Genomic DNA, 25,692 nt, shown 5'->3' on the forward strand with positions numbered 1-25,692 from the left:
CCATCTTGGGACTGACTGCTGCAGTAAGGAAAGGACTTGCATTGGAGTTCAGTACCTTGCGGTTGCCGTGTTTCTCTATATTCAACCATGAGACTAAGAAAAATTCTTTTTGTTATCAACACAGGAAAAAACCTACAAGGTCAATATTGACTTTACTATTGAGGACTTGAATGCTTTTCTTGATTCCCACCTAAAATTGGTTGTTGTCTCCATTGTATAATAAGCAAATTTGAACAGCAGACTTAATATGTGGGGAGATAATGTGATGCCCTGTAATTCCACATTCATAGCTGAGAGGTGTATTTTTTTATTAAGAGGGAGCATTATTCAGTAACTGAAGTATGTGGCTGAGACACAAGATCCAGCTTCTCCCCCTGGTTCTGCTGGGGACTCTTTGAGTATGGGTAACTTGCTTAACTGTGATTCTTATTTACTGATGAAGAAGATTACACTAATCAACAACAGTCCAACAGTTAGCAAATGAGAGCATGCTGTTTCCAACTTTTTTTGGTCATTTGCCTGTTGGTGTAAACATCACACTTTATCAAGTTATACATACTTTGGCTGAAACAAAGTTTTGTGCTTTGTTTTGCACAGACGTCCACAGACAATCTCTGCCATAGAGCTCTTATACTCTGATTAAACAAATTCGGGGAAGAATGGATAAAATATAGAAGTAATAGAATGGAGGCAGAATAAAACTTGTAAATGCTGAGAGGTGAGTTTACTTACTGATACTCTAAGTAAAAGGATGTCAGGGGTAGATGAGAGAGGTGGCAGACATGGAGTTTTGTAAAACGGGGAAACAGATTATGGGTAGTGTGAAAGAAGAGGTTGGAAGAAGCCCGCAGTCACAGCAGTACAGGGGTGGTTCCCTGAAAACTAGAGGTTTTCAGCCTTACTGTAGGGCCGTGCAGTTGCTCTTCGAAGCTGGAAGCTTGATCTATTCTCTGCACGTTTTTTTTCCCCAAGGCACAAAAGGAAAGAGCAGATGGCTACCTATAGCTTCTAGAATGTGTGCATCTGTCTGCACAGTACACAGTCACAAGGAATAAATTGCTATTTTAGATCTTTTCTGAGTGCTTCTCAGCTGCTGCTTTTTGACCTCCCTTCTGCCCCCCAGAACCCTTTATCTCTTCACACCTATTATAATCAGCTTTGCTTATTCTCCTGCCTCCTTTTTTAAAGTCTGTTTATTTTAGAGATATTAATTTCTTGGTGATACCTAATGAGAGTCTTACAGGGTTTTTGTTTGTTTGTTTCTATGCTTTGTTCACAGAACTGACATACAACTAGGTTCAAGTGGTCAGGGGAAGATTATTTTTTTGTTTGGTTTCTATCTTACATTGTCAGTGCCAATATGTTAACAGATTGATTTGTTTGTTGTCTTTTGGGGTACAGTTTTGCTCAGTAAGTAACTTATGATCCGCTGCAAATGCATGCTGTCTCAGATTAAAAAACTTGCATTGAAACGAGGAGTTTCCTCTAACTGGAACTGCAGTATACAGTTCTAAATGAGGTCAAAGCACAGGATATGTGTAATGTGTGTGGTCTGTGAGGGGAGTAGATGCTTTTTCTGGAATTTATCAGCTATAGAAATGATTCTAAAAGAGAATATTTTTTAAGAGTTGTTTTCATGAATAATTTGGTAGTATGTTCCTATTGCAGTTCTAATAATACATTGTCTTCAGACCAAAAAGCAAAATGTTTTGGGGGGTTATTGGATAACTAAATCCTGGACGCAGGTAGTAGATAACAAAAACCAAAAGCAAATCCCATGTTGATAATGGTAGTAGGGAACACACTGTAAACAGTCAGGGAAGCCTCTGCGGGAGTTAGCCCAGGCCTGGGTACAGGTGTGTTAGGGTTGGTAGTATTAAAAAAAAAAACCAAAACAATAAAACCCAAACCAAAACAAAAAACCCCACAACTGATGTGACTTCAGGTAGGGCAATCTTATAAAAGCTCCTTAATCTGATTTTTATGCTACTGCATTTTGGGTTAGATTTTAAAGGCACTCAAAAAAATAATAGTAATAATAATATTATTATTACTACTACTACTACTACTACTACGATGTTACAGGCTTGGGGAAGAGTGGCTGGAAAGCTGCCTGACAGAGAAGGACCTGGGGGTGCTGGTTGACAGCCGGCAGAACATGAGCCAGCAGTGTGCCCGGGTGGCCAAGAAGGCCCACAACATCCTGGCTTGTGTCAGGAATAGTGTGGCCAGCCGGAGTAGGGAAGTGATGGTGCCCCTGAACTCAGCACTGGTGAGGCCACACCTCAAATACCATGTTCAGTTTTGGGCCCCTCAGTACAAGAAGGACACTTAGTTACTGGAGTGTGTCCAGTGAAGGGTCTGGAGAGCAGGTCTTACGAGGAGCAGCTGAGGGAGCTGGGGTTGTTTAGTCTGGAGAAGAGGAGGCTGAGGGGAGACCTTATGGCTCTCTACAACTACCTGAAAGAGGTTGCAGCGAGGCGGGGGTCGGTCTGTTCTCCCTAGTAACAAGCGATAGGACAAGAGGAAACGGCCTCAAGGTGCGTCAGGGGAGTTTTAGATTGGATATTGGGAAGAATGTCGTTACTGAAAGAGTGGTCAGGCACTGGAACAGGCTGCCCAGAGAGGTGGTGGAGTCACCATCCCTGGGGGTGTTAAAAAAACATGTAGATGTGGCACTTCGGGACATGGTTTAGGAGGCATGGGGGTGTTGGTTTGATAGCTGGACTTGATGATCCTAGAGGTCTTTTCCAACCTTTATGATCCTATGATTCTGTCTATTTTTTCCTTTTAAGTATAATTTTCCAAAAAAATCTTCCTTGTTTAAAGTAGTTCAATGAAGAATCCATTGTTGAAACTTCAATTTGTTGCTTATACTGCCTTTTAACGCAAGTGATTAATTTCTTTGATTTGCTTTCTAAAGTTTTCTGTTACTGATAAGTGTCTCTTCAGAACTTTAAAAAAATATAAAAAAATTTAAAAACTTTTATAAAATTGCAAGGAAAAATGGCTGTACTGCACAATGCTTCTGATGTTTTACATGCATGTACATTTACATTTTATTTTGAACAGTGAACAAAGATTTGAAGTGTTTTGATATAATAACTCTCTGGCCCCAGTGTGCCCCAGCATAAGAATTCTGATTCTGTAGGAGTTTCTTTATAAAATGATATTTTTCTTTTGCCAACACAAAAGAGAAACATCTTGAAAATAAAATACTGAGCGAGGATTCAGCAGCTTCACATTTCTAACCTCCTTTTGTGTATTTTTCTGTAATTACTTATATAGCTTCTTAGAAATATGAAGTATATCTTGTTTGGTGTGTAAAGTAATAGCAGTTTCTTACTGACTATGTTTTCAGGACTATCAAAGGCGTGCGTTATGTTGCGTTTTTCTAGGGGATGGATCTTTGCAAATGGTCTCTACTGTTTCAGAAAAGTATCTGTAACTGCTGGGAGAGTCTTGTTCAAAGTTCAGTGGCTTAAGTGTTGTTTGATCTAGGGGACCACAAGTTAAATTCCAGTATGATGAGGGTTAGAGTGTTAAAGAGGGTAAGATAGTATGATTTCTCACAATATTAAGAATATATTCATGTATTTCACATGCTCTTGCATTGCAGAAGAGAAACAATACCTTCAGTTTTGTTTGTTTGTTTATAGAAAATGGAATAATCAAATCAGACAAGGTATTTGAAGTAATGCTGGCTACAGACCGTTGCCACTATGCAAAATACAACCCTTATATGGATTCTCCACAGTCTATAGGTAAGAACATATTGTAAAAATGATTGAGATTGTTATAATTTACATAACTGTGACTGCCTTTGTCATATATTTGCTAAGAATGTGAACATAATTTTTTAAATTTGGAAGCTTGTTTAGTTCTTTATCAGTTTATTGAATACCTTTTAACTAAGTTTCAATTTGTTCTGGTATGCAATTGGCATACTTGGATACATCAAGTAGATAGGTGTTATTTACACATATTAATATTGACTAAACATGTGTTTATTTTTTAAACTGCAGAAATTTGTGGTGGGGCAGCTGATGTTTAAATACTTAAAAATCATTTGTATCAAGTTCACGCCAGAAACAGTCTCTCTCTTTACAGATATGATTCAGTTGAGATAAATGTGGAGTTTCTTAAACCGTTGTGTGAGATTTTTAAAATATGAAAATAGGCTTTAAATGGGAAGCTTGACTGATCGGACAGTTGTTTCCCATCCAGATCCAGTTTTATCTTTCCAAGGCAGGAGAATGAATTATGTGAACGTACTGATTTATTTATTCCCCCCTCCCCCCCCCCCCCCCCCCCATGGGTGGTGAGAACTGTAAATTGTAATGGGATTTCATTATTTGTGTAGGAAAATCCCTGAATCTTTTCTTTAATAGTAGGTGGTGAGAATTATGAATTGTATTAGGATTTTATTAGTTGTATAGGAAAATACAAAAATCTTTTAAGGTACATACTCAAAAGCTTCTATATCTCCACGGAAACAAATATAGGTGAGTGTTCCTCCATGTTTTTCTCATAGGCGTGTGCTGTTTGCAAAATAGAACTTCTGGAGACAATAACCTTATCTATGGTCCCCACTACATCAAACTCAAACTAACAAATCCAGGTTTTTATGTAAAGACCATGTGAAAAAGGCATTATGTTATTCTGGGAGACGTTACTCTTCTGAATTCAATGTACTTGACCAAGCTAAGGCAATATAGTGACAAAATGGAGATTAAGAATAAAACTTTTTTTTTTCCTGTCCAGAGTTGACATGGGATAGCTTTCAGATGATGTACCTTAACTCACTTCTGAAGTAGAGTACCTATGTAACCGTTGAGGGGGTGTATATAGTGCCCTGAATGAGGGCAATGATTAAGATGTTGCATTTTACAGTCAAAATAATAAAGATTGTAAGGTTGCCATCTAAACAACGGTCAACATGTTCTTCAATTCTCTTGTTTTACAGGTTTCCAAGCAACAATCAGTGCTCCACATATGGTAAGCTTTAAACTTATGTGATTAGTATAGGTGACTAAATAAACATCCAAATGCATCTGAAATAAAATATTTATCCTAGCAAATTTAATGAACAGTTGATGGCAGCGATGCTGTTGGGAACTGCCTAGTAGGAGGGCACAGAGAAGATGAAGCCAGTTTCTTGGAGATACACAGTGACAGGATGAGGGCTAGTGGATAAAAAAATGCAACATGGGAAATTCTGATTAGTTTCATGTTGAGGGTAGTTAAGCACTGGAACAGCTTTCTCAGATTGTGGAAATTTTGTTCTTTGACTGACTGAACGGGGCTCTGAGCAGCCTGGTTTAAATTGCCCCAGTATTGAAAGGTTAGACCACAGGATTTCCAGAGATCTTTTCCAACCAAATGACTCTCTGTAATTTATAAAAATACAAGAATTCAGGAGTGGATAGCAGTGATTTCTATGGTATGGTATAGCTGTAATGCCTTTAATTCTTCCGACAAGGAAAAAAAAATTGTACTGACATGCAGGTGTTTTGCCAAGTAGTTTGAGACCAGGGCATTCATGGCTGAGTGTTCAGGGGATTTCAGTACATAAATCTAGCACAGACATAATTTTTCCATGTTTCTTTATTTGAAATGAAGGATGAATAGAAGCATATATTTTGTCCTTGCAATGTCTGGAAAGTGTCAAAACATAGTAAGTCTTTTCTCTTGACTAAAAACTACCTAGCTGGGTTAGAATTTACCTAGTTATTAATATTTAAAAAAAATCAGGAATTTCATATAAAAATATTAACTATTTTAGTCAAGGAAAGGCAGAGGAAGAAGTACTGTGGCTAAGTGAGAAAGTACGCTTTAGTTATGTTTTCAAAATTTTAACTCACCTAAGTCATTATCCTTGAATTATTCTATGCTTAGCACTAGTAGTATATGAAGTGTTAGAGCAAAAAGGAAGTGTATCTGCTAAGCAAATGTTAACAGTAAATGTTCTGACAATAAATGTTCTAATTATTTCTGGTTTTGGGTGTGATGGATTAAGCCATAAGAGCGTGGTAATGGCTATCTCTGAAACAATACAGAACAAATTGGTGTTTTAGTGTGTGGCCCAAGCTTACTTTTTGTTGTGGTCTACCATGTAGGAAAGTAAGACTGCTTGTTTAGTGTGTCTGTAGATTACCACACTTCATATGTGAGCCTGGCTGTCTGCCTTTGTTAAAGACAACCTCTTTTTGCTACTCTTTGATTCAGCAAGTGTGCAGGTAATACAAGAGGTGGTTTTAATTGCCGTTTTTCTTGATGTGCCAAAACTGCCTTCCTCCTAACTAGCTTCTGACCTAGCATATTCCAATGTACATAGCGTAATGATAAGCTATAGTCTTTATGGGAAGCTAAACTTTTTATGGGCCACATGCTGTGGAACAGTAAGAATCACCAGACCTGAAGAGAATTAAATTGATTCATGGTGTCTCTCCCAACAACTGTATCTAAATGAGTGTGTGCAAGAAGCTTGAATGGTCAGATGAGTTTATATCTGCTAAAAAACCCTGTATATATACACAATTTGTTGAAGTCAGTGAAATAGCAATGACTATATCCTGTAGTTCCTCCCCTTTTTTTGTAATATAAAATAATTGTGGACTTCCTTACATGAATGCTCAGTGCATTGCCCAAAAACACTGAGGAAATGAACATATATTGGGTAAAACAGACACTTTAAATATTTTAAAATTTTCTGTCTCTGTATTCTTCTCTTAGCATGCATATGCTCTTGAACTTCTGTCTGACCAGTTACATGAAGGAGCCAAAGCACTTGATGTAGGATCTGGAAGTGGAATCCTTACAGCATGCTTTTCGCGAATGGTGAGATACTTAGTTTAATCACTTGACCAGCAGAGCTGCTTGAACTGCAGCATAACTCTGAACTAAAGGGGGAGGGCAAAAAAGCATCCTTCCTACAGTGGACTGATATAGGTTATACGGAAAATAATTTACTCTCTGGGGTGTGATTAGTACCTATTTCTTACCCTAGCTGATACTGGATGGTTGAGTTAAAGGATCCAGTAAATCATGTGGTAGTGAAGAAACTGTCTGGAGGGGAAGTTTGTTTTTTTTTCTTGATTACGTTTTAGTGGTTACTTTATAGCTTGAAGGAAGGAGATATTCGTCTTGTCCAGCTCAATTTTTACATTATTTTGTATGGCTATGAATGTTTTCATTGTGACCGATTTTCATCTCTTCCTGATCTAATGAGAGCTTAGTGAGACCTAAAAGAATCCTATTTCTATAGGAAAGTATTTTGTGTATATAAACTGTCTTTGAATTTAATTTCTTTATTCTCCTGTTACTATACTGCATGAGTATTAAGTATTTGTTTAATCTTTTCTAAGTTAGATATTGATTTATATTCTTTTTACGTCTTTTCCAAGTAACTTAATCTTCGGGTTATTCAACCTGTATGTAAGGAATTCTCTGTGTTTCCACCCTATCTTACATCAGGGGAAAAAAGCTGAAAAAGTTTGCTTTATGATGGCTGTAACTACTGTACTGTTAGACTGATTTATGTAGCAGAATATAATGAGTTCTTCCTTCTCCATTCCAAGACTTTATCATTGTTTTATAACTAGCAGAGACCTTAATTAAACTGCCAACTAGATTTTTCTTTTGTCTTTCTGAGAAGTTAAGTTGGAATATGGTGATGCATATGATAAATTCTCATATGGGTTTTTTTTGCTGCTTAGTTTTCTGTTTTCAGGTACTCATCTGTAGAGTCTGCAATCACTTCTGGTTTCCTGTGTTAAGAATTAGATAAGAATGTTGAGGACTGGGCAATGCACTAGCAAAAGTATTTAGGTTTTTTAAGTGCTAGCTGCCATAATAAAAAAAAATGTAGTTGAAATAACAAAACTGCAGTTGAGAGGAAATCTTAAACATAATTTATTCAACTTTCTACCTATTAATTTTGGTCTAATTTTGTAGTCAATAATCAAGTGTTAGTAGCATGCATGGGAGCTTCAATCCTATAAGTGTTAAAATTCTTGTCAGTTACATGTATTTCTTGCTGAAAAATTATGAATGCGTAGAGGAATAGCCATTTTATTTAAGACGTAATAGGATGTGGTTGTGCACTTTTTTCTTTTAAAACAGCTATGTAAGAATAGCTGAAAACCTCTGCAGAGAAGTAAGAATTACTACAGCAAGGAAATCTCTTTCCAATTTTGCTGAAGTTAATCATGCAATCTTTTTCTTGCCATATGAATGTCACGTTCCTCTTCTGAATCCTCCTTGGTGGTGTGCTGCAGAATACCTTAGACGTGTTTTGTGAAACATGAGACAAATGGTCTTGTTCTGTTTGATAGCGTTATTACTGTGCAATACAGATCTTGCTTCACCCACTTGAATAAATGTAGATAAGACAATATGTACTGCTCTGACTTCCTTTCTCTGTAAAGTTCTTTTTAACAGTAATTAAAGCTTGAAAGAAGTGTATTATAGTGAATGATGGTAAAATGTTTTGCTGTCAAAATTCAACTGGGGATGTGCTTACTGGGTGATGTGAATGTTGCTTCTCAGTCTGCTTGAGGTCTAGAATGAACAGCTCGCATTTGTGGCACGAGTACCTGAGTGCACATTGACGTCGTGACAGCTTTACTCCTATGATGATGATCTAATTTGTGGTACTTCTGGGAAAGCTTTATGTTTACTTAGACTAGTAAAGCATCTTTAAGATTTTTGTTTGGGTTTTCATGTTCAACTGCTGTGATAGTTATCTACATGGCATACAAACTTCAATGTTTATTCACTTTTAAACGTTGCTGGCAAATTAAATTAATTGTAGTTTTCATCCTGTAAGTACTGGATTTCTAAGAAGTGGCATATATTTTTATTCCAAAGAGACTATGGAGATCCCAAAAATTGTGCCATTTTACTGTTGTCTTGATAGCATGCACTTCAAAGTTCCAGGGTAATAGACAGAGGTAATTGATGAGGACTTAAAAGTAGTGTAATGGACTGACATGCAGCAGGAGGTTCTCTTGCTTTTTTATCAGGCTATTACATGCTATGAGCATTTTGCTAAATTTTAATTTTGTGATGTTACCCTTTGGACTACACTGGATGTTTTGCCAGCTTCTGGTACAACCAACTGCTAGGCATTCCTCCAAGTAGTCACCTGTGGTTGTCATAGTGAAAACTTGCCATGTGCCTTTCTCTCTTTCAAAGGCTAGGCTGGTGGTCTTCTACTTGAAACGATAACACTGCTCTTTGGATGTTTTTAACTTGGATTATTATGGATTTTTTGCCCACAATAACCATCCATCCAGATGTCAGATTTATTATGGACTTGTCAATAATAAAGCAGAAAAAAATCCCTATTATATCTATAACCAGTTATTAATTTTCCATGTCTTGGCAATGGAAGAAACAGAAACATAACCAATGCATTCAAATCTGTTGAAAGACTAAGTTGTATGACAACACGGGCTGCTAGGGCCCACTCTGCCATTGTGTTTGTTGAGCTGGATCCTGTTAAAAATGGTCAGGTTTTAAGAGTTGGATTCTTTTTCTCCTCTCTCCAAAATTGGAATAATTTCTCTGGAATAAAGACACAATTCCAGAAGAAATACCTGTAATGGAGAAATTTTTGTTAGTAGGCCTTTTTCCCCCTCAGAGTACACAGATCTCTTGTGATCTTTTGAGTTAAGAGCTCTCAGAAGTTCCACTCTTCCTGTGGAAGAGAGCTGTAAATCTGAAAGTAGATTCATGAATGCAAGGGTAGGTGGAAGGTAGCTTGTCCCTGACTGTTAATTGCTGCATTTGCTTCTGAAAGAATAGAGCTCTTGAGATAACTTAGAACAAAATGCATGACACTATTTTCTTTGAAGTAAGGTCTCCTCTACAAAACCCTTAATCTTTAAGTAAGTTTATTCAACATGAGAAGAGATTAGTTCTAGTCTTTGTCCTTGAAGTTGTTACTTTCTATTGCAGGTAATGCAAACACTCATGATCAAATTTAACTTCCAAACATTCAGAGAAGAAATCTCCACTAATTGTATAACTTAATTGAATCACATATCAAAAAGATTACTATAACAAACATTTATGACTGTACTGACAAACTTTAATTACCAGTTGCTTCTAGCAGTCAGGATGTGTCATTCTAAGCAATAGTTTTAATAACACTGGGAAAATATACTACTACTTTACTAGTTTTGTTTTTATTTTAGAGAAATGGGCTCAGGAGATAGAAATACTCATTCTATAAAGAAATCAGAATCAGTAGAAATTATTCAACTGTATATTTTTATTCCAGGTTGGTCCCAAAGGACAAGTTGTAGGAATTGATCATATCAAAGAACTAGTAGATGACTCAATAAATAATGTCAAAAAAGATGATCCCACATTGCTGTCTTCAGGAAGAGTGAAACTGATTGGTGAGCATCAGACTGATATACTTACTAATTAAACTGATATTCTCTCTAGCAGCTGGTTGAAACTGACTGGAATTGGATGTGGTTAAAAATTCTAATTTAAGCAGTTAAACGAAAGAAAGAAGAGCCAAATGAAAATTTAAAAATCCAAGTCGTTATTAGGCCTTTGAAAAATCATCTTTCATACAGTTCTGAGAATATGACTTCTGGTAATCTTAAATAATATGTAATTGTTCTATTAGAGAAGCTTAACAGGGGAGTGTTTTTCAGTGAAAAAACTTTACATGCTGAAGGTCTGTCATGTTAAATTTGCTATTTAAAATTGGGTTTGAATGCACAACTTTTCCTGAATAAATGTACTGTCATCTAAATTTGAGCGTTTTAACAAAGCCTTCATATTTCTGATAGAGTAATTGAGAAAGCTGTACGCAAAGACTCAAGTGGAAAAAGTACTAGATTGGTAGTATGTATCAATGAAGTTTATTTCACTTGTTTTTAAAATTAACAGTATTTGTATGTTAGGGAAGTGATTAATTGATACCAAATCACTTTAATTCAATCAGAGTTACTAGAGGAAAGAATGCTAAAGTTATACAAAGACAGTGAATAGTTTTAAATTATACTTACTTGACTAAAAAGAAGCTGCTTTTTTTATTCAAAGCTTAAAGAAGTTGAGGGTCTGGATTATTTTGAGGCTTCTTACAAGAGCGCTTGGAAAAATTATTATGTGATATTTGGCTCTTAACTACCATTTTGATTCTTGTTGGGGTTTTTGTTTTTGTTGGTTTATTTTTAGAGGGACTCTAAATCTTTTCTTCAAATCTTTTTTTAAATAAGCCAATCAACACAAGTACTTGTGTTAAAATGCAGCGCCCCTCACTGAGAACACTTATGCCTTAAACTTTCTTGGAAAAGGAGTTGTACTAAGACTGTTGAGACTGGAGAGGGGGAATGGGGGGTAATTTACATTGTTGCTGTACAAGAGCAATTTGGACTTATGCTTCTGCTTATACCTGAAACAAACTCTGCTCTTGGGAGTCTAGAATACTAAGTAAACCTCATAATCTATATTGTGTTTGACTGCTTAGCAGGATGACTAAGAAACTTCTCAATAGTTCTGTTGTGGGTACCTTTAAAAAAATACAGATGGATGAGTAGCACTTCTGTGAATTAGGTGGAGAAGAAGGTTTCAACTGTGTTGGATTCCTGAGAGTTCTTTGATGTGGAGCTAGAATCCAGACAGAGCTGTCTTTTAAAACAATAGTACCCCAAACACACAAAAATCCCCCAGAAAACCCAGGGCTGATTGGTGATGGGAACTGAATTAAGTCTAGGTAAAGTTGCTGGGTTTTGTCAAGGATTCTTCAAACAGTCTCTATTGCTTTGTCACCCCTGAGATATGCCAGGGCTGTGTTTCAGAAGCATCAACATTATTTTGGGGTGTCTCAGTAATAGAACTGCACTGAGAACTTGGGAATAGGTATACCTAGGGTATGTTTGTATTAGTTCGTGGAGGGTGTTTTGTGGGTGGTTGTTTTTTTGGTGTGTGGTTTGTTTTTGGTGTTTTGTTTGTTTGTTGTTGGTTTTTTTGTAAAATCAGGAGAGTGCCTTTGAGGTAAATCTCAACTGCTTCCACTTACCATACTTTGGCTCACATGAGAATACTACTTCTGGAAAGCACAAACTTTGATTCCATTTGAAGGAAACTAGGCTGGATTATGCGCTCTGAGAAACAACCAGATGTGTTTGATATGTTAATGGCTGTTAAGCCAATAAGACTAGAACTAGACCAGAGTGATCATTCTGAAATGCATATGTTGCACAGACATCAGGTTCTCAGCAAAAACAGTTTTGCTGTACAGATCTGCTTCTGTTGTACTGCACTATTTGCTGATGCAGACGTAGCTGTCGGGGGTGAGGGTATTCTAACCACAGCGAAGTAGTTTTCTTCCGTTTCTGTGCTCATGCTACAACTATGTGTGAAATGGGTCTGCAGAGAGGCACCGAAAGCTTGAGTACCATCAGCAGCAGATCAGGTCTAGGTTCAAAAACAAGCTACAAAGCCCTTTTATGTCAGAAGGTCCTGATATTACTTCCGCCCTCATCACCACCCACCACTGTGATTACTTCATTAACAGGCTGTATGTAACTGGAGTTCTTGGTAGGATGGGTGATGTTCAGGATGTAAGCACAAGCTCAACATCTGGGCTGCTGTTGCAAGTCCTCTGGATATCTAAAAGCGTGTACCAATTGTGGGTGGATATATACCTGACTGCTGTAGCCAGGAGAAGTTTTGAGGATGTTAAAAGAGAAGAGGTCAGTGCTGTTCCTTGATGCATATAAAGGAGCATAGGGGCATTTTTTGTGTGCATGCTGATTCTGAAGGTGGTAGTTTGGTTTAGAGTATTGATTCTAAGAGCAAATAGATATTTTGGGTCCTCTTTACCACTGTCACTGAAGTGATAAGATGTGCAGAAGTCACATGCAGACTTCTCTGGACAGCACACAAGGTGCATTTAAGTCTCAGAATACACACGTTCTTCAGAAGTCAACCTATCAGTTTCTTTCACAGCTGTTTCTCCAACTTAGTGATCTCTTCTTTTGCCAGCAGTACTGGAGATTACTACTTCTAATGCTTACTGCTGCATCTTGGGGAATGACGGGTTGTCTCCCTGTGTAACTAACATTCAGAGCAGTACCAGTATGATACTCTGATGGAACAGGGGCTTGATACAGTAACACGTCACTACTTCCTCTTTAGACGAGGTGTACCATGCTACTAAGCAAATATAAGTGATATACTTGATTGCATTGAAGTGGTTGTCAGTAGAACCCACTTTGGCAGAGTCATAGAGATTAAACCCTGGAAATACTGGAACTTTCATCTTTATTACTGCCAACAGTAATAGAAGCTGACTCAGTGGAATTAGGGATCGATAGGCATGAGGCCTCTTGAAGCATTGGTAGTTCTTGCTTGGCAGCTTCTGCCTGTGGCCCTTGGTTGGAGCTTGTGCTGGTCAGAATTGATTATATGAGAATATAAGTCACTGAGCTTTAAGGGGATTCTCAGCTACTTGTCTTTATAGTCCTTAAGCTTTGGGTGTAGAAGGTCCTTGCAGGGTCTTGTTTCAGGACCTAATATGAAAGATGACAAATTCTCCAATTTTAATTGTTTCAAGGAGCTGTCCAGATCTTCCTGTACACCCTTGGATACCTAAGGGTGCTGTTACTGTCCAGGCAGTCCTCCCTATCACTGATGTCTTAATGAAATCTGCCCTGGCCATGATGCGTTTTTCCTGCCTTGTGAGTTGTTGGAAGGTAGAAAGTTGACAAATTTCCAGCCTCTAGCAGGGGCTTAGAACTTCTTTTGACTCATTCAGCCTTTTAATTGACCTGTGATAATAGTGATTGCACAGAAGTCGAGGTTCAGTCTGAAGACAGGAAACCCCAAATAACTACTTGTGCTGAGCAGAGGACTATGTTCATTAGCCTCCTTGCTTTTTCTTCTCGACTGATTACTGGGACTTCTACACTCACTGAGTGTAATTTTATGGATGGTTTGGCCTCATTTACTTCTTTTGTTCCTAAATAACTCCAGAGAGAGCTTGCCTAACTTGCTCTGAATTTCCTATTGGTTTCCTGTAAATTCCATGGATACCACTTTCACTTCATCTTCTTTGAAAACTTAACTCGGGGCCTAGTATATTTGCTACATTTCAGTGGCATTAAAAACCCACTCTGTTCCTCTTTCATCCTGTGTAACTGGGATGGCATGAGACATCTGTGATAGGGTGCTTCTCCATGAGTTCTGCACCAAAAGTGAAGCTGCATTGGTAGCCCTCTGAATAACTTAATTACTCCTAACATCTTCCAAGTTGCCACCTGGAGCTTTAGCCACAAGTCTGACTTGTGCTGTGTTAGTCCAGCAGCTGTCTGCAGGAAGGATAGTGAGACCCATCGGCTGGCAAAGGGGGATGCGTGGGGGTTAGTGTGGTACTGCATTGATGTATGAATGTAGGTATGGACTTTAATTCCAACTGGTAGTGCAATTACAGGTGTATAGTCCATGGGAATACTTGCTTTGTCTTTTCCTCACCTTCAGAGACTTCTGATATGTGCTTCTGAGACTTAATGCTTTAGGCTTATGGTTTGTATTATATTTAGGAATGGTGTACATGAAGGCAAGGCAAAGGAAATGAGGGGAAAAGTCACCTGTATTGGAATGGTAGGGCACATAAATACTTAAGTATCTTTTCTGGGTGGACCACGTGTCTCCAAAAACTTTCATTATAAATCCATGCTTTCTAGTTTCAGGTGCTTCAGTAATATTTCATATCTTCTTTAAGTGTGTATATGTACATAGGAGGGTGTTTTGTTCCATCTATTTTACAATTGTGTTAATATTTTAAAACTGGCTTCATGTTATTACCTTGTAGCAGAATTTTAGTTGAAAGCTGAGCACAGCCTTTATCTACCCATAGATATGGCAGATCAGCTGTTTTCTCAACTCCTTTTGAAAACATTAAAAAAGTGTTTTCTTGCAGTGGGAGATGGAAGAATGGGATATGCAGAAGAAGCTCCCTATGATGCGATTCATGTAGGAGCTGCAGCACCAGTTGTACCCCAAGCAGTAAGCCTTTATGTTTTATATGTGTGATTCAGTAATCTCTTAGCTGTAAAGAACACTTTACATACATATATATGTAAAATTCTTGGCAGACTTGCACTACTGCGAGTATCAGTGGGCAGGGTGATATTACTGTATGGTGTGGGGTTTTGTTTCTGTTACAATTGGGCTCCCTGTTGGTTTGCAAAAGCTTTATGTTCTCATAACTCTTCTCTAAACAAACATATTTTTAAATTACTTGTGCACAACCCTCTATTACAACCAAGAACCAGAGCATTTTATTTAATAAATTAATTTGGTTTTATCAAACAATGATTAGAAAATTTAAGTATTTGTTTCCCAGGTTTCAAGGCACTAAGCCTGTTGGAAAAATAATGTGCCTAGCTGGAAATACAGACAATGCCGTGTGTTCGTAGCTTTCAGAGTGGATACAGGGCAGTTCTTATTAGAGAAGCTGAAGAGTAACGAGGGTCTTTAGGGTATGCACACATGAAGTCCATTCTTGCAGATAAGATTTTTTTCTCTTCCTTTCATCAGGTGAATGGGAATATATAGCATGATTTTTATATGCTAGATACCAGTTAAGTTTCTTTTAAACCTGAATTTTAATGAGGTACAGTGAAGGACTGGAGGTTTGAGGTGCTATAGACAGGTTAGACATTTCTAGACACTGGCTGGTTTTTGCTTGCTTTATTTTGGGGTGGATGTGGGGGGGAGTGTTCCCAGCAAAGTGTTGACAGGTGACAATTTAAAAGGTAGTTTAAAGCTTATTAGTGAATCAAACTGTTCTTAATTATAACCTTTTGTTAGTAACAGGGATTAAGATTTTTTTTTTCATGGCATCTGGGAATTACTGAATTTTCCTTGAGACTACTGTGATTAGCCGCCTCCTTTAATTATGAAAGCGAAAAAAAAAACACCCAAGCATTTCTGTCATGTACTTTGTTACTTGTCACTTCTCATATTCATATATTTTATCCTACTTTCATGAAATGCTGTTCTGTTCACAGAATGAAAGAGGAGCTGTTGAGTAGTGAGTGTATTGTAGACAATTTAAGATTATTCCAGGAAGATAAATAGAAAGAAAAAAGTCACAAATTTCAGATCTTATTCTGAGGGCTTAAGGAGAGACCAGTTACCCCAAAAATGTTAGACAGCGGGCCTGTATTGATGCACAATAAGTATCAAACAGTTAAAACTAGCAGCTTAAAAAGACTGAATCTACTGTAAAAATAATCAGTGATTTACATATTTCCCCCCCTCCCCCCCCCTTACGTAGAAACTAAAACTGCAGCCAACCCAGTTAATCCAATTACTATTTTACCTTCTTTTGGGATTCTATGAATAATTGTTGTGAATGTTTCTGTAATACCGGTTGTTGTGATGCTCTCATTTTCAGTGCATTTTTTTTATTTTCCTAATTGAAGTAGTTATCTGCTGCATAATAGTAGATAGATAAATTGTGGCAAAGCTGTTAATCTAATGTAACAAACTTTGGATCCAGGTGGCTGGTTACATTCTAATTTCTGTGTTGTGTTCTAGCTTATAGATCAGTTAAAACCTGGCGGAAGATTGATATTACCAGTTGGTCCTGCAGGGGGAAACCAGATGCTCGAACAGTATGACAAACTAGAAGATGGCAGTGTCAAAATGAAGCCTCTGATGGGAGTGATATATGTGCCTTTAACAGATAAAGAGAAGCAGTGGTCCAGGTGGAAGTGATTTTCTGTTCCACTTACTTCTTCCACACACGTGCAAGGTGAAAGGGTGTGAATTTTAAGCAGATAGACTGCAAGGCCTGCCTTTGCTGCTGTCATTGCTTTCTGCTCCTCCATACCGTGAAAAGTGACTCAACTGCATTACTACATCACCAAAAGGAGGTTATGCTGAGTTTGAGTTAATTTAAAAGCAGAAGAAAAATATTGCATGGGTTGCACTTTGTCTCTTCTGGACATGTTTTCTTTAGTCTTTGGTGTGTCGAAGTTTCTTATTTATTGTTTTGAACACAGTATTTTCTAAATTTAAACTTCCCTCCTAATGAACATCTTTACAACCAGCTTGCCCATCAATTAGGGTAAAGTGTAAAATACTACTTAAGAATAAATATTGTTTTGACCTGTAAGTTAGTGGTAGTTGGGTGTTTTTATTTTTTCTGAAATGTCACAAATTAAGAAAAATCTTTGTAAAATCCTTTGTGGGAAATACAGATAATCTTGTGAGTGCTTTCCCTCAGCCTCCAAGTAGCAGAAGGTGGAGGAGGTAATCCCTTCTTCCCTGAAGTATGAATGTAGTTGAGTAGCGTTCTGAAAACTTTCTCAGACATGTTATTAAAAATTTGTCATCTGCCTCTGATGGGGACATACTTGTGTTTGCCAACACAGCACTCTATAAAGGCCTTTCTAGAGGTAGTAAACCTTCCAGTTTGCTGAATTGAACAGGCAGTAACATAGACATAACACAGCTGTCAGCTTAAACTGTACTAGGCATTAGTATGCAAATGAACAAAGCAGCACTCCTGTTTTGCTTCCCGGCAGAAAATGCTTGTGAATGTATTAGCTGCGTTAATGAAGTGCATAGATGTGTTGAGTTCTGAAAACAACTTTTGAGCTTTATAACTCCTAAATTTAGGTTTTTGGGTTTTTCCTCTTGATATTCTGAAGTATAGCTAGTGATTGGATAAGTGAATACTTAGTTTAAGCTATCATAATGCCATAAAAAGTACAAATAAAGCAGTTTGCATTACTGCTGCTTACTAAAACCTCATTTCAGTGCTTCTTGGATTACTGTCTAGCCACTGTGTAGAAATTACTCTTAGAACAACTTTAATGAGTTACTGCTTAGTTCAAAGATTGTGAAGCATGCTCGCTATTCAGATATGTTTTATTTGTTATGCAAAGTAATACTTTGTCCTCAAATATTGCCAGTATTCCCTCAGAGTGGTACTCGGGGGGTTTCCTGCCTGTTGTAAGGTTCCAGAAGTCTTGCTTTGTGGTCCGTTTCTCCTCTGGCAAATGTGGTGGGCTTTATTCATAAAGTTTGGAGTCCATGCTCTGCTTATTTCAGAAAAGGGAAATATTCTTCTTAAGCCTTCCTTTATCCAGGGAAGTGCTACAGATTTTTCTGCATTTCCACCTGATCTGATTAGAGTAGCAGTTGTGTTTTTTTCATAGCAGCATTGTGTGTTCTTATAAGTAGTGTTTATTAAAGGGTTTCTGGAATGACATGGTTATCCTTTGCTGCTGGTGAAGGTGGTGTAGTGTATTAAGGACTAGAATTTCAAGGTCTTTGCATCTCTCTTGTGCAGTTTTGTACTCCAGTTTCTCTCCTAGCTCAGGAAGAAGTAATAGATTGTCTTTGGGCCTTCTTCAGTCATGAGTATGGTGAGGTTCTCTTCTGAAATACTCCTTGATTTTATTTATTTATTTTTTTAAATTTAAGTGTTAAGAATATACATCGGTTATCAGACGAAGGAAGTGCTTAGCCTGAAGGGCTAAAGGGCTATCTTGACGGCTACAGTGGCGTAGAGGCTTTTTTCTTGCAATGTACATCTAAATTTGGTTCAGACTTGGAAATCTCTTAAAGTAAATCTCAGAAGTCCACTTATTGTAATGTGGTTTTTTTTTTCTTTAATTGTCCTTTTTGTGATCTGAAGGAAATTCCCATTCCCTTCTTAAGGAAAACTGCTAGTGCACTGCTGACCTTACAGGAGGTCCCATCTGTCAGCTTGTTGTTTTTCCTTATTGGTGAGTCCAAAGTGCACGGTCAGCTAGCTGCTGCTAAGGGAACTCCTGATTATAAATCAGCACTTTTTATCTATGCTAGCATCAGAGATGAAAGAGGTATTTTTTCCTGCACTTCCTAGATTTCATTTTATCTTTCCTACATTGTTGAAGAATTGTGAGCAGAGATCAATAAGATACTCCTGTGAAAGAGCATCTTTGTCTTTCTGTAATAAAGGGCTGTAGTGTATGAGAGACTTCAGTTATTGTATCTAAAATTCATGGAGCAATCATCTTTTTTTAGAGTAGCTCAAGAATCCTGTCTTGTTCAGCTTGTCATTCTTAGTTTATGTTATGCAATTTCATTACTAGTGGAGGTAACTTTTTCATCACATTAAGAACTGGTGTCCCTTCACAAAATACGAATGATTGACCAGCAGTATTTTCCTAGGCTAGTAGACCTTCCAGTTGGCAAGGAAGAAACCACTTGTGTTTTTGCTTAGCTGGAGAAGTTAGTACAGTTCCTTACTAGTGCTGCAAGGTGCTCTTTACAAAGCAGCACATCAGTGACTTCATCTCTTGGTGGTGGTTGAGGTCAAACCTACCTTCAGATGCTTTGTGTCGTTCTTCGTTATGTAAAACTGGAACTTCTAGCAAAAGAATCTGACCTAGCCGGAAGGAAGAGACTCTTTGGATTTCAATAAATTGGTGTTGAGGTGCTAAATAAAGGATCCTATTTTGTGAATATTGTTGGATTTCTTTAAATTTAGTCCATAATGTTCTAGTTTGGGTCCAGCTGCAGTAGTATTCTTAAGCTCCAAACATCAGTGGGAATCTTCTCAAATGTGACTCCATGAGACATTTGGAAGTAGAATATACTCAGGAACCCCATCGATGGTACAAAATTAAATAAATGCATTAGTGTACCAGAGATCCAGCAGTAGGTGCCCACTTCTGTGATTATGCTGTAAGGATGTTTATCCTTGCACATAAAACTTCCCAATTATTAACTGGGTTTTTTCTTACTCATAAGTAGGGAGGAGAGAGACCTTTTGTGCCGCACAGTTTGAGAACACAGCTTATTGGCTACCTTATGGCAATTCTTGTCTAAATTAGGATCTCTCTGGTTTTACTCCTCTGTGAGAGTTGACTTACTTCTTATATGGAGAGACAAAGGGAATAACTATGTAAGGAATGCGTAGCAATGAGTCTCATGGATTTTATTTCCAAACAGGTAGCTGTTGTAAAAAGTTAACAAATTACTGTTATTAACTTAAAATACTGCATTAGTAGAAATTATGTCATGCTAAATTAATATTTGCTGATAAAATACAGCATTATCATGACTGTATACCCTTTCTGAGCAAAAAATGCCAAAATAATAAGCCAAAATTTTTCAAACTTAAATTTATTTTTAGAATAGTAATTTGGAGCTAATGACTTCTGAAATTTGCTTTAACTTGAGCATATAAAGTTGCTTTGATGCCTCAATTGACAATACTAGAGGAGTGATTCCCTTGTTAGAATTCTAAGGGCCTGAGAAGGGCTATTGTGATGACTTAAAACCTAAATATGTATATTGCTTACTGGGCAGGAGCCAGTAAGCAGATTGGAAGGAGTGCATATATGAAGGTGGAGGGAAATTATGGAGTGCTGTAAGAATCACAGCAAATAGTCCTGGCCAGAAAAAAGAAGAAAAATACACATTAATTAGTAGATCTTTCCTATGGCTCTAGAGGACAACAGGATGTTTTTAACAAGGAAATACCAGTTGTCCTTTGAATCTCCTTTTAAGCTTTGTAGCAGGACTGATCCTCTGCTGCTGGGATGACAGGCAATTACCGTGATTTTCACGAGTAGTTGAAACCTGGTGGATTTCATAGCTTGGTAGCTTCTGATCCATACAGCTGAAGTTCAGATTGACTGATGCTGTTTTGCGATGTGTATTTAAGCCTGCAAGCTGTTCGCATTAGGTGGAAAGCGGAGAAGTGTTTTTCCTGTAACTTTGTAATATATGTGCATTATTGGATTACATATACGTTCAGCTTCTCATAACAGTAGAAAATAAATGCTGCATAATTTTAACACCTCATGGATTGTTTTGGGCTAGCATGCTGTTGTTACATTAATGAGTAGTGAAGAGTGAAAAAATCTCTTGAGGGAAGCTGATCCCTTTAATACACTAAATGTTCTAATATTAAAATCTTTGTTTTGGAAGTGACATCTAGGGTATACTTATGGGAACATTATTATTTGGTCAGGAATAGTTGAAAGCAATGCAAAATACCAACAATTAAAGCATTGACGTGTTAAGATCACTTATTTGAATTCTAAGTACAAATATCATTTTGTAAAAGAAAACACCCTACATGTCAATACATTAAGTGTGTTAGCAGCATTGCACAAAAACCTTGCCGACGGCTGTGGCTGGGTAAAATTATCATGTTTAATAGTTTCAGAGTAAATATGGAATTTTTCTTAGGCTTACAATTTCTTAGGGAGCTAGCTTGGGTTTAAAGGATTAAGAATTATTTGTCACAGTAAAAGGCCAGGCTTTTGCAAATCTATGAGAGTATATGGTAGGAATCAGGATGAAAATCACGTTAGCAATTAGGCATATGAGACTAAACCAGCAATAGCAGGAGTCATTACTTACATATGCTTTCTGAAGTTGTAAATATTAACTAATGATGCAGCTCCTGGAAGCATTAAGGATGAATGAAGTACTTGTCTTAAATTCACCACACTGCATTTCAAACCGAGTATCAGATGTTCATTTATTTTTGTCTGTTTAAAGTAAGCAAATACCTGTTCTGTGAAACAGGCAAATACGGAGAACTTCCAAACCTTTGGCTATAAAGAGATTTTTCTTCACCCCTGCCAAGGTGTGGTGTTCTCCCTCCTGCTTTTTTCTGCTTTCTGTAATTACTGCAACACTGAAGCTGTAGGATTAGTAACTCACCTTTAGAAGGCAGTGCAAAGTGCAAAGAATGCGAATATTTATCACTAACAAATCACCAGGTTTGCACACCGGCTGCACTGGGTACAAAGCTAGCCATGCAAGCACTAGTTGCAACAGCCTTTTCACTTGCTTTTAAAACGTTTTGCATGCTGTCATTCCATGTTATGTGATTCCTGAAGGGTAACGCGTTTGCGACTTTGAAGCTTTTGCTTGTGTGCATGTAGCACTATGGTTTTGCGGGTTAGTTTGCATGATAGCTGGCAGTGCTACTGTGTATTGAGCCAGCAATCACGTTAGTGAAGTTTTTCTTAATTCAGACACTGTTTGCTTTGGCGAATGAGGGTGATGCACCTACTAAAAGAAGAATTGCAGCAAACTCATTGTGAGTTTATGGATCGTTTGCGCCTTGGTGGCGGGTGTGTGTGGGGGTGTGTGTGGGGGTGTGTGTGTGTGGTGTGGAAGAAGCAGACACTTCTGTCTGAATTTTCCAACATTCGTAATGGCACAGTGCACAGCTTTCAGATTTGATGGACATTTTGCATTAAAGTTAACGCTTTAGAAGTATTTAAACAAATCACTAATAAATGATAATGTCGCTGTTGGAATATGGGTTCTATGGGTTTCCTGTTTCTAGGTGTTTTAAATGTCCTGCAGGAACAAAAGCCTGCATTTTCTAGATTCCTCGCAGTGATTTAGAGACACTTCTGGATGCATCTTTGTCCTACCTGAACCTCCTTTTAACATGCACACGCGCCCCACCTCGCCCCCACCCCTTCCATGACCTAGTCCGGCTATAGCAGAGTTCCCTCAGGAGCTAATCGAGCTTCTCTGTGAAATAAATAAAACAGCTGGTACAAACTGAGTGATGTTGATGTGAGATTGTGTGCCTAGCTTTCTTGAGAGACTCCAGCTGAAGCTAAACTTGCCTTTTTGGCAGCTACAGAGAATGTTTTTTTGCCACTACTCTGTGTAGTAAGTTGGCTCAGTTTCTTGCCAGTGTGTAGCCAACAGGGTTTGGATGACAGGTAGCTGCGTAACCAGCTGTGTGGTGTGGGGGATGTTCGTTAAAGCAAATGATCTGTAAAAGGGAGGGACCCATATTTCACAATGCATCACATAATAGTGTGAGGTGATATGGGATTGCTGTTGCCTTTCCTTTGGTGTTGGTTTTTTGTTTTTGTTTTTTCTTAACTGCTTTAAGAGACTTCTGAGGTTTTGCTGATGTGCTTGAGCATTTAGATGTAATCTGATTCAGTATCAAAACTTTTCAAATCTGACTTCCGAGGGGAGGAGAAACATAACTGCATGTGTTTTCTTTCTACAGGGATGAATTGTAAAAGCTACATCATCTTGACCCAAACATAGTGTTACAGTGGACTGCTCATCTCCAGTTCTAAAAGCTTTTTGAAAACCAACAGCATTGCAGCTTGTTTTGGACTTCGTTATACTGTTGTTATCAGCATGGAAAAGCGTGGTGTTTGTTTTATTTTTTTAGATGCTCAAGGCAAATCTGATAAAGGAATGGTGGAAAGTTTTATGTGGGCACTGTTTTATTTAACATGCCTTTATTTTACTTTCATCTGTTCAGAGTGAATTTCTGCAAAACGGCAGATAAAGACCTATAGCTTGTGAACTCTAATTTTGATGGGGGTACTTGAACACTCACTTCTCTCGGCTCCTGTGTCCCTTGGTAAAACTGCTTCTGTGCACCTTACGACACTACGTAGGTAATACCAGGTTTTCTGTGTTCCGATGTCTGCTAGATGCTACTAAAAGGAGATGAACTTCCTTTTTAAGCTTTTGACGTGGTGTCATAGACTAGCATGTAGTAGATACAATCAGCTGCTTTATTACCTTAAAACCAGGCATTTGTATATATTAAACTTCAAGACGTCAGAGGTGGGTGGCCGCTCTTACCAAACATTGCTGTTCAAGTTGGATATAGCAGACATGGTTTTCCCTTTCCTTCTAAAATTGAGTCTTGAAATTCTCTTTTGGTTTATAGCTCACTACTGATGTGATGCACATGGATTTAATGCCATAAATATGATGTAAGCTGCGTCCCAGTCACTGAACAGTTTATGCGATGCTGCTTTGCCAAATAAAGTTAAAAGCAAAAGGGGGGTTGTGTGCTTGTGTGGAAGATGAGGATCGGTATGTAGTAGCCTACTGAGATATGGATTGCTAGATTCTCTGTTAAAAAAAAAAATCCAGTTTGGTTCTGAAAGAATGTTGTTTTTGGCAAAGCTGTTTGCTGTATCAGCGTTCTCATTTTTCTAACTGGGCACCCAGGAAAAGTTCTGGCATTTTAGGAAGTGAATTGTTAATTGCTCTAGAAGGAAAAGATGATACATACAGAAGGAATAATGAATCCTGGATTCCAAAGTACAAATAGAGATAAAATAGTTGAATTTTCACATAGAAGAGTAGGCTCTTCTATGGAAGGCTCTATGAACCTTTTTTTTTCTGCCGAGAGGTTTTCTTATCTGGTACTGTGAAATGTCAACAGCAAATTGCAAAGCAGTGCAGTAAGGTGAGCTGCTTTGGGCAAGGGGGGAGGTGCGTCTTGAGTCATCTTGCTCAGATTTGAGCAATCAGGAATTGAAGAAAACGGCATGTTATCGGTTTCTTTTTTTATGGTAAAAAGGAATATAGAATAAAATAACCTGTATAAAACAACCCATAGCGATCACTGCCAAAAAAAAATACATTTGACTTTTTGTGGTGGGGCAACAATAGTTTTGATAAGATCAATCCCTGAAAGCATAAAGGTTAGAATTCAAAGACCTCTGAATATGGAGGAGGAACACTTTAAATAACCTTCCTTTGGAAGGTCAGCCCCATTCTATTCCTGTGTAAAAGATGTGTATCACTTAATTTAGATGTTTGGAAGTTAATGTACCACCTCCTGCTCTGACCACAGCCTGGGAGCACATACACAAAGATTAATCTTATAAAGGAATTAATATAGTGTGTATTCTAGAAAATACAATTCAGAAAAACCCACTTGCGTCTGACAAATTTGTACTAACCCACAATCAACTGTGAATCTAGCTCTTGGTGTTGAAGTGAAGTATCTTAAATGATGCATGCTAATGTTCAACCTTTTGGTCACTGTATCATTCAATTTGAGTTCAGCTTTATTTACATCTTCTTACTTAATTTAATCAGTTAAACAAAAGATATGAGCTCAACTGTCTCCAAATTCTTGTCTCTGGACGCAGTGTAATAAGCTAGCCTAACTTGGAAGAGGCGATAAGGCTGAGACCCGGCGACAACTTTTTTGGGAGAACCACTTCAGGAGGTGTACGACTTCAGGGACCAAGGCTGTTGGGATTAGTGCGCCCATCCCACTGCAGGGGTTGGTGGTAGCCAAGGTACTCAGACAGAAGGGAGTGCCCAGAGGTAGCACGTAGGAATCGGAAAGTGAAAACCCCTCCGTGATGGAGCAATGGTTCTGAAGTAAACTTCTTGGAGGAGAGGACAAGGTGAAATGCAGAAGATTTGAAGAGCTTGAATAAATGCTGTGTGAACTGTCTGGATTGCTACTTTGCCAAATAAAACAAATTGAGAGGAAGCTGTATCTAGGTGTCTGTTTCATTTTGTGTTTGTGGGTTTTTTTTTTTTCTAATCTTCACAGGACTTCACATGCCCAAAAAGCAAGCAGGCACGTATAAAAGTGCCGGTACTAAGTGACCAGAGCTATGTGTGTTTTCAGTTAACTGACATGTTGCAGCATACTGCAGCGGTTACCGAGCCTGCTACCGCTGTACTGAATGTAAGTGGAGTTTTACTTGGCTGTTTGGAACTTCCTTTAGTTCACATCGGTGTGTTCTGGGGGACAGGCTGCGCGCAGTGTATGAATTCTGCTGTCTGTGCTCGAATCCAGCTAGCTAGGAGTGTATGACCTGCTCCTGGCAAGGATTAAAGTTTGTCTTTGTATAAGAGGTGCAGTGACGTTTCACTGGATTGTTACGA

The 25,692-nt window shown here is 38.0% G+C and overlaps 1 protein-coding gene across 3 annotated transcripts in view; it reads left to right on the forward strand.

The window, feature by feature from the left end:
- Nucleotides 1–25,297, forward strand: part of PCMT1 (protein-L-isoaspartate (D-aspartate) O-methyltransferase) — a 33,107-nt gene extending 7,810 nt beyond the window's left edge. The window contains exons 1-8 of one of the 3 annotated variants that reach the window (XM_064447026.1): nucleotides 604–718; nucleotides 3,660–3,764; nucleotides 4,967–4,998; nucleotides 6,736–6,840; nucleotides 10,289–10,409; nucleotides 14,951–15,036; nucleotides 16,576–16,745; nucleotides 23,039–25,297. In XM_064447026.1, the coding sequence (XP_064303096.1) occupies nucleotides 709–718; nucleotides 3,660–3,764; nucleotides 4,967–4,998; nucleotides 6,736–6,840; nucleotides 10,289–10,409; nucleotides 14,951–15,036; nucleotides 16,576–16,745; nucleotides 23,039–23,051 (642 nt within the window). In that variant the 5' untranslated portion in view covers nucleotides 604–708 and the 3' untranslated portion in view covers nucleotides 23,052–25,297. Of the gene's footprint in view, nucleotides 1–603; nucleotides 719–3,659; nucleotides 3,765–4,966; nucleotides 4,999–6,735; nucleotides 6,841–10,288; nucleotides 10,410–14,950; nucleotides 15,037–16,575; nucleotides 16,793–23,038 lie in introns of those variants that run through there. The other 2 variants (XM_064447025.1, XM_064447024.1) reach the window with 2 other exon arrangements.
- Nucleotides 25,298–25,692: the final 395 nt, after the last annotated feature.

The sequence above is a fragment of the Phalacrocorax carbo genome, chromosome 3, assembly GCF_963921805.1.
Source record: "Phalacrocorax carbo chromosome 3, bPhaCar2.1, whole genome shotgun sequence".
In the NCBI taxonomy this organism is placed as follows: Eukaryota; Metazoa; Chordata; class Aves; order Suliformes; family Phalacrocoracidae; genus Phalacrocorax; species Phalacrocorax carbo.